We start from the raw sequence: 16,159 nt of genomic DNA on the forward strand, positions 1-16,159 counted from the left end.
CAGTTGCTTCCTTCCTCTCCTCTTTGGTTCCCTATTATGGTGACCATCCCTCTCAGCTGAAAAGGACTGTACAGAACTCAAAGTTAGCCAAGCTCCTTCATTTCTCTAATGACAGCAACATTCAGAATTTTTAACAGCATATTATCAATCTCATCTCTAGCTGTGTCCTCTGGTCTAAATGCAAAGACTTAGCCCCCACCTCAACCACCAAATGTTCCATTCTGCCTGCTTAGATACTCAAATGTCTTCAGTGCTGTACTGAAGATAGCATATTTGCTACACTCCGGGTTTGGGTTAAAAGGAGTTGTATTCTCTGCAAGAGCTCCAAGATTAATTGGTAGAGTTTCTCACATTGACCTGATGCCAGGGCTGACAGTACTACAGCCTGACTACTGTTTAATCTGAAACACCCCAATATATTGGACAACATCCATTTAAAACATTCAAAATAAGTAAAAACTTTATATAAATACAAAATCTCCCCCAGAGCCAATGCAGAGATTTTTTATAAGATGAGAGTGATATGTTGAGACAGCCACGTCTACCTGCAAGGATGTGAGCTGCTGCATTCTAAATAGACTGCATCATTGAGGCCATGTGAGCAACCACTCCAGAGAATAAAGAAATACTGTAATCCAGCCTTAAAAATAATACCCCCACAAGGTCTTCACCAGCAATCTGTGCAAGTGCCTCCTAAAAAGGAACTCATGCTAGCAACGGTTTGTAGTTATCTAAAACACTTGAAAAGTAGTCACTTGCATGAGACAAGTCAGGCTAGCAGTACAGTGAAATTTACAAAGCAATAATCACCATTGCTAATTACAGTAGTGTTATTCCCAGTAGTGAAATGGGTCACCACATGGTTGTATGTTTCACCCTGCTACTCAAAGTGAAGAGCACAGGCAGGGACAATCCCTAGCTTCTGAAAGTTCTTTCCCTTCCCACACCTCCCTCTAAAAGCAGAGGATTAAGTCCCTGCCTCTGCTCACAGCTTTCCAAGCAGCACATAAAAACATACAAGCATCTGCTCTATTTCATCTGGATCAGGAGCAGAAACTTAAGGGCTCAAGGGGGCCAGTTTTACTGTATTCATAGTAGGCTGAATCCACCCTACTCTTCTCCATAAAAAAAAAAAAAATATTGCCCTGCCCCCGTCTTTGGGCCAAGCACTTTGGCCTTTAACTCTCCCACTACAGGCTGGCAGGACCTGTTGGGGCTCATCTGCTCTCTGCAGTAGGTGCTGACGCCCCCAGTTGAGGTTACGATTTTGGGTACATCAGCGGAGGGTGTGGGAAGAAAGATTTAGTGCCGCTCAATGTATTATCTAAAAGAAAACGTGGATGGATAAAGCTGACCAGAATCTATGTATAAACTAATGTTGACTCTGTTTTCCTCTTCTTTAACATCACATAATTAGGAAGAGCCCTAGCTGCATTTTACATGTGTAAACAAGAACTTCCTATTTTGCCAATGAACAATTGCTAGTAGCAGCAGCACATAACTAGAGGCCCCAGCTGAGATCAAACCTCCATTGTGCTGGACTCTGTATAGACACAAAGTATGAGACCGTCCCTATGCCAAAGAGCTTACAGTCTGAACAGAGAAATCAGAAAGAGTTGAGAGGACAAGAGGCACAGAAAGGTGAAGTGACTTGTCCCAAGTGACACAGCAAGACAGAAACAAAACTGGGAAAAGAACCCATGTCTCCTGGGTCCCAGTTCTCTACCTCTCCAATATCTAAGCAGGTAATTAGCTCTAGTTTGGGATAAATAGGCCCCGAGAGTGACACTACTAGAATTCAGGTGTTTATGTAACATGATGCAGGGGCTGTCAGAGCCACTGCCATTGGAATAGGGAGTTCTAATCATCCAAACCTAGTCAGACATGCGCTGGGCTGGATTTGCAGAAGACTCAGATTTTAAGGTCAGAAGGGACATAAGAACGGCCATACTGGATCAGACCAATGGTCCATCTAGCCCAGTATCCTGTCTTCGGACAGTTGCCAATGCCAGGTGCTTCAGAGGGAATGAACAGAACAGGGAATCATCAAGTGATCCATCCCGTCGCCCCATTCCCAGCTTCTGGCAAAGAGAGGCTAGGGACACCATCCCTGCCCATCCTGGCTGACAGCCATTGATGGACCGATCCTCCATGAATTTATCTAGTTCTTTTTTAAACACTTTTATAGTCTTGGCCTTCACAACCACCTCTGGCAAAGTGTTCCACAGGTTGACTGTGCGTTGTGTGAAGAAATGCCATCATGACCATCTAGCCTGACCTTCAAGGCCTTACTAATTTTTAAGCTGGGTTCTACAGACAACAAATACATTTTAATTTCTAGGAATCCATTGCTCACAACTTGTGGGTGCCTTACAGTTCAAAAATAAAATCCAGGAAACAGCAAACATAAAATCCGCACCTCACTCACTAGTGCGAGCACGTGCTCTCTCTCTCTCTCCCCACATATGTACTCCCCCCTTGTCCCCCCCCCCCGCAAAAAAAAGTCTGTACTCCTTCCCTGAAGGCCACAAAAACAAACTGATGCATGGGAAGAGCACACTGCAGAGCTGCAGCCTTCAACAAGGAAGGTCCTGCATCCCACACAAATCATGGGGCAGGAGACCAGACGCAGCAAGTTGTGGGGTGACAGACAGAGAAAGGATACGTGGAAGATAATTACACCCCTACCTTGATAGAACGCTGTCCTTGGGAGCCAAAAAAATCTTACTGTGAAACTGTGTTATCTTGAACTTGCTTTGATCCACTGGAGTGGGCAGCCCCACCCCCCCGGAGCGCTGCTTTACCGCGTTATATCCGAATTCGTGCTATATCGGGTGACGTTATATCGAGGTAGGGGTGTATAAGGAGGGATTTGAAAGTGAAGAGGGGAGCAAGAAGTGGGATATTAACAATGCACACTCAAGGGTGGTACAGGTTATATTTTGGGAGAGGAGTTGGAATTCTCTCACACTCCAGGAATAGGTTAATTGTCACATCCCAATTTCCATTCTGGACACCCTTCCTGATTTCACCTCTCCATGCAGGACTCCAAGGTCAGATTTCAGATCAACAGCTATCCTGGGTAGTGACTTATCTTTTGCGCTGGGATAGGGTGGTGGTAGGATCAAATCTACAGCGCTCTCATCAGCCCAGGACAGAAAAATGGCAGCACGTTAACATGCAGGGGTGTGAGAGACTGGCTTTTCTAACACAGCTAGATGGGTATTAGCCAATTCCCCCAATCTGAACTTGCACTGCCCCTTACCTCTCTGCTCTCACACAATGACTCATGCAGACCATGGGAACTGAGGAGGCTGCAATCAAAGGAACTGGGACAGGAAGTCATGACTGCCCAGGAAAGCATCCCTAGCAGGAAGCTTGGTGGAGGTGAGGGACAGGAGGGAAGGACAGGAGAGATGGAAGACAGCTACACTGCCTGTTCCTCTCTGCCTCTCCCATAGAATATTTTTTGGGGATGTGTGCCTGCAGAAGAGGTTTGAACACTAGCTCTGTAAACAGGAATTAAAACATTAATGTACAGGCTATTCTGTAAAAGTTTATAAGAGGGAAAATGCCCCTTGCCCTCAAACTTGCTTTTAAACTAATAAAACAAACCTTACTGTTATAAATTAATAGCTGATAGATAAAATAGATAAGAACGAAGGAGAAACAACAAAAAAGGAAATAACCAAAGGTAACTGTGTACCACGCTTTAAATAATTCTGTAGCATTTCCTGAAACCTAACCACTGAAACTACTGCAACCACCACTTTTTCAGCGAATGGTAATAAAATGCAAATGCCCTATTACTGCTGTGTGAAAACAAATATACAGGAGAACTGGCAGTGTTTAATGACAGATCACGTGCCTCCCAATAGTACTTGGAAAGAATGCAAAACTTACCTGGCTCTAACTTGATAATTTTTACAGCAGCCATCTCTCCTGTTGGAATATTTCTGGCCTAAAATAAGAAAGTGAAGACATATTTAATCATAATGCAAGGGCATCTGACATAGCCTTATAAACAATGGCCTTTTACGTACTGAAGCCTTGTATTATAGAACACACAATGCAATTAATTGCAAGCCCTCTGGGGCAGAGATTGTCTATTTCTATGGTTGTACAGCTCCAAGCACAATAGGCTCTAATCCTGGCTGGGGTCTTGGGGTGCCACCAATGTGCTAACACTTACCCTAATCAAACTCAGAAAAATACAATGTTACCTGCAACTGCTGCCTCTATACATTCATGCTTGTGGGATGTACTCCTCAGGGCTGCTGAGGTGGGAACCTTCTGGAGCCTGTCTGGACTGCACCAGCAGCCTCTTGCAGCACCAGTCGCTCAGAGGTGTGGTTATAAAGGACTGTGCAGTCCTCACTCTCTCATTTCCTACCACTAACCCCCAGAGCATTATTCAAGTAGAACTCTCATGAAGAGGGGAAGGTAGGCGAGCAGTGAGACTATGCAGAGGCAACACTCTTAAAATAGCCACTGTTTCTTATAAGCAACCTTAATCTTCACTCCGTGGCAGCCTCTGCGTTGTCCTGCTTGTGTGAGTCTAGCGAGCAGTTCAGCCCTCAGGGAAGGTAGGCTGAATTAATTACGGATCACAGAACTGCTCTCTCAAAGCATAAGAGCAGTGCTGCACAAAGACGTGATTAGAACCCCAGGTATTAGCCCTGCAGATTTCTATGATGGAAACATTTCACAGGGATTTCATTAATGCTATCTCAGCTCTAATAAAGTGAGCACTAAGTCACTCAGGTGCTGTCACCCTCGCTAAGGTATATTATTTTTGACGTACAGCCTAATTCACTTAGGCAGGTGCTGAATGGAATCGGCATCTCCTTTCCATCAATCATCCAAAGGTTACAAGAAATCTATTCCTAGTTGTTTTATCCCCATCCAAAATAGAAACACACATTTCCCTGGGCACCGTGGATATGGAGTGAGGTTACAGGAGGAATTTGGGAGATAAATAACCTGAGATGGATGAAATTCAGACATCACTTTTAGCAAGAATTTAGGAGGACGATACAGAGCAAGGTTCATCCCCCTGGAATGAGAAGGGAGGATCAACCCTTGAAGCATACATCGCACTCCTCCCCCAGATTAGCAATGCTGATTTTGACACTTGGGGGGGGGGGAATAAGGAGCACTAGCTCAAGGACTCTAAAGGTGAATCCCTCATCTTTGTCAACACTAAGTCAAGGTTCCATGTCAGGACAGATCCTCGAACCTACAGAAGACAATCACCAGCCCTTTCAAAACCCAGGCAACTGAAGGTCGCAGAACCATCCACTGCAAGTGACATGCTGAGATGGTAGACAAGTGCAGCTCGACTGAAGACAAGAAGAGGCTGAGCAAACAGCCCAGAAGAGAAGATACGGAGGTGGAACCTAGATTGCTATCCACAGCCCACAGAGGAAACTTTCTCCGCTTCTGAGAATAACCTCTCACATTAACTGGCTTTCTAGAGTGCAGGAGAATCCCTTTGTACTTCTACCGAGTGAATCAGCGCAGAAGTAGTCTGCGTCCTGTGTCCAAGCCGGAGGTGAGTGATTTGGTTAGAATACAGGATAAGGGTCTTCCTGACATTGCAGGCCTGACAATACCATTAGGAAATATGGAGATTCCCATAAGAGACCAAGGACAGATTTGCTCACACTGTGACCCATGAAGCGCTTACTGGTGTCCCCAGAGAAATGGCTGATCACATAGTGTTGGCTTTTCCCTCTTTGCTTCCAGATGTTCAATTGCATTTCTTAGAAGTTGAAACATACCACACACTATATCCTTTCCTGATACTACTTTTCCATGTGAACAATAGCTGTCATTGCTACAGGGATGTTATGCAAATATCAATTAGCTGGGATGCAGTCTGCCAACCTTCTTTGGCATTCTGAAAGTGCCTGGCACCGATTCACAGCTTTTAAAGCCAAAAGGATCATTGTGATAATCTAGTCTGACCTCCAGCATAACACAGACCACAGAACTTCCCTGAATTAATCCCTGCTTCAAATCCAATAGCTGTGGTTGAACCAGAGCAGATCTTTTAGAAAACCATCCAATATGGATTTTAAAAAAATTTCAGTGATAAAGAATCCACTACAACCCTTGGAGTAAGTTCTTCCAAATGGTTAATTATCCTCACTGTTCAAAATTTGCACTTTATTTCTGGTCTGAATTTGTCTAGCTTCAACTTCCAGTCACTGGACTGTGTTATACCTTTGTGTGCTAGATTAATAATAGTGGGCTCATCAGATTTGTGTTAAATTACATCGATTGAGCGCCTTGAATCTCTCATTATAAGGCAAGTTTTCCAGTCACGCTTGTGGCACTTCTTCGAATCCTTCGAATTTTTCACCCTCATTCTTGAATTGCAGACATCAGACCTGGACACAATATTCCACGTAGACATCCAAGCAGCATCGCACTGGGAGCTCATGCTCAGCCAATTATCTACCATGCCCCACCCCGGCCGTTTTCAGAGTCTCTGCTTCCCAGGAGAGTGTACCCTAACCTGTAAGTAAGGCCTGCATCTTTGTTCCTAGACATACAACCTGACACGTGGCCATACTGAGCTGTATATTATTTGCTCATGCCCTGCTTATAGAGCAATCTGGATTGCTTGGTATCAGTGACCTGTCCTCTTCATTATTTACCACTCCCCCAATCTGTGCGCCATCTGCAAACTTTCAGTAATAATTTTACATTCTTCCAGATCATTGATAAAAATATTTAAAAGCACAGGGCCAAGAACCAAACTCTGCAGAAACCCACTAGATGTGGGTGTTTACAATTGCATCTTGAGACCTATCAGCTTTTAGCCAGTTTTTGAACTATTTAATGTTCCATATTGACTTTGTATTGTTCTATCTTAAGCAAAATGTTGTGAGGTACCAAGTCAAACACCTTACAGAAGTCTAAGTATATTACATCAACACTATTACCATTATCAAACAAAATTGTAATCTCCACAAAAAGATATCCAGTTGGACAAAATCAAAAATAAACGACTTGTCTTTACTTTCAAGACACTTCACAACCTGTCCCAACCCTACTTATCTTATCTCATTCAGTATCAAAAAGTTGATTCCCGCCTCTGATCGGGCCATGATCCCAGCCTTCACTGCCCACTTGTTAAATTTTCAAACAAGTACTTTCATGCTTTCTCCCTCATGCGTGGGAGAAGCTCCTGTAAACATCCACAGACCTACCTCATTATCAAACTCTCCTTAGCTGCGAGGCCAACAAAAAACTTGGCAATGGTTAAGCTGCTGAGGTGCAGAGACCACTGCCAGTCATACTGCAGTATTTCCTTGTACTCCCCCATGGGTCTGTCTGTATTCTTTTGTTGTCTCTTGTCTTACACTTAGATTGTCAGCTCTTTGAAGGCAAGGACTGTCTTCTTGTTCTGTATTTGTACAGCACCTGGCACAAGGGAGTCTTGATCCATGACTGGGGCTTGGCTCTAGGTGCTATGATAATACAAACACATTTCCATAAACCCAATCTTGACTGGCATTATACTACCCTCTGAATTCTTTATACCTGGGGTCTCAAACACGCGGCCCGCAGAGTTATTTCCTGCGGCCCGCCATAGGCGCTGACTCCACCAGCAGCCAAGCTCCTCTCCCCCACACATCCCCGCTCCTCCGCCTACCTCCCAGCACTTCCTGCTGCCAAACAGCTGCTTGGCGGCACTCAAGACTTTCCAGGACGGAGGGGGGAGGAGCAGGGACATGGCGTGCTCAGGGGACGAGGTGGAGAAGAGGTGCGGCCGGGACTTCGGGGATGGGGTGGGGCAGGGGCGGGGCCTCATGGACTAAATGAGCAGTCTGAGGTCTGAAGTTCATCACGTATGATTCTTTGCTGTGAGTAGTTGGGAAGAATGTTTGTTAAAAGTGGCAACGTATTTTGTATGAACAGTTACTTTAAAAAGTTCCTGCCATTACAGCTGTGTTGATAGACTGTTAGTGTAGATCATCATCAGTGTTACTGACCACATAAGGAATAGTTAGAGGTGTTTATATTTTATTAAAACCCTTCTTCACATTACAGTTTTTAAAAAGTTAATACATTGACTTTTAATAACATACTATATTACTCTTCATTTTTTTCATTTTTGACTATATTTTTGTATCATTGTATGAAAAGGTGTCAGTGATGCGGCCCTCGGGCCAATGTACTAGTCCTCATGTGGCCCTTGTGGTGATTTGAGTTTGAGATCCCTGCTTTATACTCAAGTCCTATATCAGCTGTTCCATTATTTTGCTCAGGATTTAAGTCACACTGACAGGGCTATAATTATCCAGGTTGTCCATTTTAGCCTTTTTAAAATATTGTAACAACATTTGCCTTCTTCCAGTCCCCTGGAACTTCTGCAGTATTCCAAGATTTACTGAGAATCAACATTAACAATCCAGAGAGCTCCTCCACAGATCTTTTAAAATTCTTGAATGCAAGTTATCCAGACCTACTGACTTTTAATGTCTAACTTTAATAGCTGCTGTTTAACCCCCTCATCAGTTACTGTTGAAATTGAAAGTATTTCATTATCCTTTGTTTATATAATTTATCTTTTTTCACAAATACTGCCCAGAAATATTTATTGAACATTCTTGTATTATTGACAGTTCTACCATTTCCATCAAGAACTGGACTAATATCACTGTTAGGACTCCCTTTTGTTCCCAATAGACTTTAAAAAAACCCTCTTTATTGTCCTTGACTCTGCTGGCCATTTCCTTGCGTCCTTTTGCATCCCTTACCAATGTTCTGCAGTTTCTGATGAAAAAAGTCTTTTAAGTTCACTTAGAAGCTGAAGTCAACCTTTAATACATCTATGCTGATGTCTTGGATCTTGGGTCTTCAATGCTTCTGCTTGGTAGCAGACAGAGACTTCAGAACTACAAGCATGATAATCTGGTAACAATTTCTTTAAATGCTGGGGTTGTTCCCAACTTGCCCAGCTCTGAAGCCCAAGGCAGCCTACTCAATCCTTTCACAGAAGCAGAACAATAAAATGGCAGATGAAATTCAATGTTGATAAATGCAAAGTAATGCACACTAGAAAAAAACAATCCCAACCATATATACAAAACGATGGGGTCTAAATTAGCTGTTACCATTCAAAAAAGAGCTTGGAGTCATCATGGATAGTTCTCTGAAAACAACTGCTCATAATGCAATGGCAGTCAAAAAAAAATTGTTCCTAACTTGGTTAGTTTAAGAAAAAGGATAAATAAGACAGAAAATGTCCTGAAATCACTATGTAAATCCATGGTATGCCCATACCTTTTGGTCATCCCATCTCAAAAAAGATGCATTAGAATTGGGAAATATGAAGAGAAGGGCAACAAAAATGATCAAGGGTCTGGAACAACCTCCACAGGAGGAGAGATTAAAAAGACTGGGACTGTTCAGCTTAGAAAAAAAGACGACCAAAGAGGAATACTACAGAAGTCAATAAAATCATGAATAGTGTGGAAAAAGTAAATAAAGAAGTGTTATTTACCCCTTCACATAACACAAGAACCAGGGGTCACCACTTACATTAACAGGCAGCTGGTTTAAAACAAACATAAGAAAGTACTTGTTCACACAATGCATGTGGACAACCTGTGGAACTCGTTGTCAGGGATGTTGTGAAGGCAACACTATAACAGGGTTCAAAAGAGAATGAGATAAGTTCATGGAGGACAGGTCCATCAATGGCTATTAGCCAAGATGGCAGGGGGGGCAAATCCATGCTCTGGGTGTCCCTAAACCTCTGACTGCCAAAAGCTGGGACTGGATGATAGGGGATGGATCACTCGCTAATTGCCCTGTTCTGTTAATTCCCTCTGAAGTATCCAGTACTGGCTTTATTTTGTGGAGTTCCACATTGCCCACCCAAATTACAAGATTTTCACTGTGGCTTGAAAAGCATTGCTCGGATTGGCATTAAAAAGATGTCCGAGGATACTGGAAATCACGGACATGATAATTCCGAGTAGGACATTCCCTGGCCCCTCCTCTCAAGCCCCACACATGGAAAAATATATTATGGGTGGGGCTCTCTGGCCACCCAACCATCAGAAATAAACAGGGAAAAGGTTATTTCAGAACCAGTGATGTATATGCACGACAGGTGTACGTAGTGCCTTACAAATAAAGTGAGACAATCCCAGCACAGATGAATTTACAATCTAAATTACTGAGCTGTGGGAGTTGACAAAGTCAGGAGGAAAATGGGGGAAGTAATTCACTTGCTGAACATCACAGCTACAGCTGCTACAGTCTTTATGTTCCTAGTTTTTCTGTTCCACCATCTTCCACTCTGACAGTGAGAGGAGAGGAAACGAGAGAGATCCAGGTGTCAATCTCCCATCCTCTACCGTGGCAACAACTTCCATGTGGAGATCCCATCTGAAACACCCTTGCCTCCAACCAACTCACCATCACATCCTTGTTTGATCTCCAACTTTGGATCAACTGCCCCATTCATCAGAATGGCTGCTTGCTTGATCTGTTCATTAAATATTGCTTCTTCCACGATATCTCAATTTCCAAGTTCCTTCTCTCTACTACTCATTCCCTTTGCCCCTTTAATCTGTTAATACTCATGACCTTTTCTTCCACACTCCAAGTCTCCACCCTGCTTTCTCCTTTGTTGCAGACTATCCCTCAAGTCTCTCCAAGATGCATCTTTGATCTCCTTCCTATGTCACCAACATGGAGGTTTCTCATCTGCTCTCCACTTCTAACCTCCCCACTTCCTCATCCCGCTTGCCCCCACTTTCACCATTTCGAACCCCTCACACTCTTTGGGCTCATTGCCCTGACAATACGGGCATGCCCTCATCTCTCCTAGCCCTCATAAAGCAGCCCCTCAACATCATTTCCCTCCTCATCTTTTACTCTTCACCGCCAAACTCACAGAATATGCCATCTATAACTGCTGCCTTGAGCACCTCTCACCAGCTGCATCCTGGAGCCTCACCACTCCAATGAAATTGTTCTCAGAGCTTTTAAACAATCTCTTCTTGATCAAAGAGCAAGCGCTTAAGTCCATCCTCATCAGCCTCTACTCTGCTGCTTTTGACATTCTTGCCAGCACCCACCTTCTTAACATCCTCTTGTCCCTTGGCTTCCATTACTCTACCCTTGCAGGTTCTCCTCTTACCTCTGTCCACCCCTCCAGGGCCTCTCTTTTTATAAGTAGCTGTCCTCTCCTCTCAACTTCTGTAGGGGTTCATCAGGGATCCACCCTCAGCCCCTTACTCATCTCTAGGTATTCACAGCTCTTCAATAGCCTTACCTACCACTCCATGCCAATGACTCACAAATCTATCTTTCCACCCCAGCCGTCTTCCTCTATCTATTCCCACAATACAGCCTGTCGTCGCACATCTCCGCAATGTCAACTTGACATGTTGAAAAGACATCTGGGTCTCTCTAAATCCAGGAAAACAACTTCCTTCCGCATACGCAGGAAGTACACGTACTTGTGCCAAACCAGGGTACATTCAGTACTCTAGCTGTGATCAGGTTAAAACAAAAATTGTAAAAACATTACAAGGCATTGAGCAAAAAACCCAGAATGCAGAGACAAATCTGTGGCTCTGGATATTTTCTTATGAAGGGGACGGGTAAGTACTGGGAGAGTCTTAATGGGACTGAGCATGGAGGCCTTGGGGTCGGGGTTAGGATCTTGAAAATTTAGAGTCATAAGAACAGCCATACTGGGTCAGACCAAAGGTCCATCCAACCCAGTATCCTGTCTGCCGACAGTGGCCAATGCCAGGTGCCCCAGAGAGAATGACCAGAACAGGTAATGATCAAGTGATCTCTCTCCTGCCATCCATCTCCACCCTCTGACAATCAGAGGCTAGGGACACCATTCCTTACCCATGGCTCATATCTCTGAAGTAAAGCTGCTGTGCTTCCAGGGAAGCTGTGGTAAGCAATTGTTGCAAGCTGGCACCATCCCATGGAGTCTGTGGGACCACACACTGCCTGCCTTCTCTTTGACAGAGAACTTGCTTCCTGGAGCATACCTTCATCCATAGGACATGAGTGCTCTCTGCAGCGTGCCACTGACTCTCATACCCACATCTTGATTTTCAGAACTGAGTGGCAATGGCAAAGCTCCAGGACTAACCTGCGCACTCACATGTGGCTAGCTAAGCATCTAACTGGCCACTTGTATGCATCATCTTTGTTACTGCACAGGCAAGTTAAATGCACAGTTCTGGGAAAATCAGGAAGTCGGTTCCTTACTGAAGTTACTTTCAGGTTAGGCAAAATCCTCAAGAGCAAATTCAGAGGAGAAACATAGTACCGTCCTCTGGCCTGCAGGAGAAGTAAAAAGAGAGAATCTGTCATGTAGGCGAGTGGTTCGTTGCTTGTCTGGGACTCTATAGCAGGCCTGTGAGAAATGAAGGTGGGGAACAAGTTTCTAAAAGAATCATAGATCTCAAAGGCAAGAGAAGTGCCCCAGGATTGTCGGAATCGCCAGACTGGAACAGCTTCAAGGGCCACCAAGTCCAATATCCTCTCTCCAACAGCGTCCAGTACCAGACCCTTCTGAGGAAGGTGTAAGAACTCCGCAGTAGCAGATGTGATAATCTGCCCCTCACATTAGGCCTCACCCTGATCTCTAATAGTTATGGATTGCCTGAAACCCTGGAACATGCACTTTAATAGCTCTTCCAATTTTTTTGGAAGCATAAACAACAACTCTGGATATTCTTGATACCCAGATAAATCGATTTGTCAGTTTTAGAAACTTCTCTTCTGTGAGGAGAGGAGGGGTAGAGGGAGCTGGAGAACTAACAGTTAAACTGTGAAGCAGGAGCACAGGACATGCTACTATTAATATCCGCCAAGGAGGTGCCAGAACACCAGCAACGCTGCCTCCTTAGTGGGTGAACCTAACCCAAAAGTCAAACCACAGGTCGGTGGGTAGTCATTGTGAGAATGCAACTTGTAACTAGAACCTCTTCACAAAATTCAGTTTGTAAGTGGGGAGAATTTATTCTCCCTGAGTGAGCTTGCAGAAGTGCTGAGCTTTGGAAAAATGGGGGCTGCTCTCTTTTACACGGCTTTGTACCACACGAGGAAAGTACGTTCTTTAGAGAAATCAGGTTCTCCAAAGAGTTTTTCGTCTTCTTTGTTAAAAGATTTGCAACCAAAGGTCAAAATGTAACTTACACCCTGCAGCCAGGCTTGGAGCCGCTTTCTGACCTCCCCAGCTGCTCACCCAAGCAAGACTCTTCAAAGAAAATATACAACCGCTCTTCTCACCAAGGGACAAATCCAGAGGCCAGTTCTAAGTCAGACACAACGGGGTGGGGGGACTACAGACCATAGAGTGGCTTCACAGCTCCTCTGCACAGGTTATTCAAGGTCAGTACCTGAAGTAGCCTCTGAAGACAGACCCTGTATTCTGGTCCCACCCTACCCCCAATCCTATTGCGATTCAGGAATCCTCAGAAGCATGTAGCATACTGCAAAGGAGGTGCATGTACCACTTGTCTGTGCAAGGAGTCCCTGTATCCCCCCCCCCCACCCCGAGCAACAAAACGATATGGGTTCCACTCCCATGGAGCCTCTTTACCAGCAGAGAATGGGGACGGATGTGCAAACTGAGCATGTCTAGAACAGATGCTGAACAGCCATTTTTGTCTGCCACAGGGGGAAGATCTAAGAGTGGATTAACATGAGAAGTGGAAACAGACGTGGATGGCTATGAAAATGATCCTATGATCATGCAAAAGATTAACACAAATCCTGCTGGATGGGTGCACCTATAAGAATAGAGCTCTGCCAGACAGAAGAAACTGCACTTCCCATTCTGAATCTTTACAACACTGCATTCATGAGCTGGCTCAGATCACATGGGCATAGGTGAGGCACACCTGAAACTAATCCCAGCCACTAAGAGAGACACCTAACAGCAATTTCTAGTCTTCAGGGTTCTTTCCTTTTCACAGACAAACACTCAGAAGCAATTGTTCACTCTGTAATTTTCCAGCTGGATTTCTAAGACAGAGAGCAGTACCAGGCTCTTTTATAGTGAAGAGCACAGAGCCTTTCAGAAAACATTCCCTAACCAGAGACATGTCAGATTCTACACACTAAAGAGGTTGGTCTCTCACAACTGTAGTTATTACTTCTTTTCAAGAATAATAAGCCTAACTGAAAGTAGAGTCAAGAGGAGAAATAAATATACCTCTACCTCCTTTTTCACTCTGTATTATCCTAGTATTTAGGCACCAGACACCACACTGCAAAGTGTTGTACAAACAGATAATGACAGCCCCTGTCCAAAGATTTCATACCTAAATACTCTTTCCTCTAAACCAGAGATGATGCATAACTGTTGGGGGCGGGGAGGGCACAATTTAAAAGTTCTGGTGGTATTCAGCGGGGCTCAGGGAAGGACACACAAACCCCGGCAGAAATCTGTGGCTGCATATGACCCTGCATGCCCCCCCCAACCCCGCTCTGCTCTAAACATTAAGACCTGCAAGTACAAAACAGAAGTTATTTTCACAACTGACATGCTCACTCCACCTGCTTTTTGTCTGGTGGGGGGGAGGGGGGAGATAAGGCCCTAAATACTTACAGCTAGTGAGGATCTAAACATCTATCACTTAAAAAAGATTTGTATTCAGCATAAAAGGCTATAAGCACCAAATAGAACAACTTGAATCTAAACTGTAAACTCTATGGGGCAGGGTCTGTCAGCACTTAACACAATAGCTAGATCTACACAGCTCGCAGCAGGAAGCCTCCCAGCCCAGGTTGACAGACTGGGGTTCACACTACCACACTAAAAACAGCAGCAGACATTTCAGCTTGGGCTCTAAAACCAAAGGAGAGGGGGGTAGGTTTCAGAGCCGCAACTTCAAAAAACTGTCTATGCAACTATTTTTAGAGTGCTAGCGGGAGCCTCAGAGACCCAAGTCTGTTGAGCCAGGCTGCGAGGCTCACTGCTGTGAGCTATGTAGACATACCCAAGGAGGTCCAATCCCCCAACTGGGGCCTCCAGGCACTACTCTAGTGCAAATAAATCATACTTAAATGTACCAGCAGCCAAGTGCAAAAGTACATTTCCTAGTGTGAAAATCTGGGTATGAACTGAGGGGGAAAAAGTACTCTTTCCACCCACAAGACAAAACACTGCCATTAAAAAAATCATGTTTTAAACAAATAAAAAAACAACCCCCAAAATTTCCTACTTGTATTAAGCCTCCTTAGATTCTGTTAGAGAAATTTACGAATCCATTTCCTTTTCACTATTGATGCTGTTGGTTTACTTTTTTGAATTTACCAGAGTTTGGGACAATGAAAACAGCCTAGTTGGTTTTGCTTTCTGATTCCCTTGCAAGGCTTTCATTGCAAACACAAAACTTCTTCCTATGCCCTCCCCTCCCCCAAACCACCCATTCCCACCCCCAGTATAAACACATTATGGAAAAGTTTCTATTCATCTTGTTTTGTGAAAGTTCATTTACTCACAATGTAAAAAAGTTGGATTAACTTTGATCTGAGTGCCCCTTTACCAATTAAAACCAAAGAACTGCTCCCGTGTGTTTTACACAAGACACATGGATTCAGGGGCGGCTCTTGCTTTTGCACCACCCCAAGCACAGCAGGCAGGCTGCCTTTGGCCGCATGCCTGCGGGAGGTCCCCAGTCCCGGATTCGGCATACCCGCCGCCAAATTGCCACCAAATCCACAGGACCGGGGACCTCCTGCAGGCATGCCGCCGAAAGCTGCCTGACTGCCGCCCTCGCAGGGACCGGCAGGGCGCCCCCCGCAGCTTGCCGCACACCAGGCACACGCTTGGAGCGCTGGTGCCTGGAACCACTGCTGCATGGATTCCACTCATTTAAATTCTCTTACAGGTTCTGTGAGCCTTCCTAACCCAAACACATACCGGTACTTACAACAGATGTTTCACTCTGGCTCACATGAACCCATTTATATAATTAAGTACTGAGTTGTTTTTTTAAATAAAAGTTATTACCCTATAACTGCAGTTCTTTGTGCTGTCAGTACAGATCCACGCTTGGTATGCATGCACACTTGGCTCCCAAGACGGAACTTTTGAGAAAATTCTTGACCCTTGAGGCTACACACGTACTCCCTTGGGGTACCAGAC

The 16,159-nt window shown here is 44.5% G+C and overlaps 1 protein-coding gene across 4 annotated transcripts in view; it reads right to left on the reverse strand.

Moving 5' to 3' along the window:
- MAP4K5 (mitogen-activated protein kinase kinase kinase kinase 5) overlaps window positions 1-16,159 on the reverse strand; it is an 80,509-nt gene that overhangs the window by 52,031 nt on the left and 12,319 nt on the right. For all 4 annotated transcript variants that reach the window (XM_039535853.1, XM_039535854.1, XM_039535852.1 and 1 more), the window contains one exon: window positions 3,904-3,961. In XM_039535853.1, the coding sequence (XP_039391787.1) occupies window positions 3,904-3,961 (58 nt within the window). The remainder of the gene's footprint in view (window positions 1-3,903; window positions 3,962-16,159) is intronic.

This window comes from Mauremys reevesii, linkage group 4, assembly GCF_016161935.1.
Source record: "Mauremys reevesii isolate NIE-2019 linkage group 4, ASM1616193v1, whole genome shotgun sequence".
In the NCBI taxonomy this organism is placed as follows: Eukaryota; Metazoa; Chordata; order Testudines; family Geoemydidae; genus Mauremys; species Mauremys reevesii.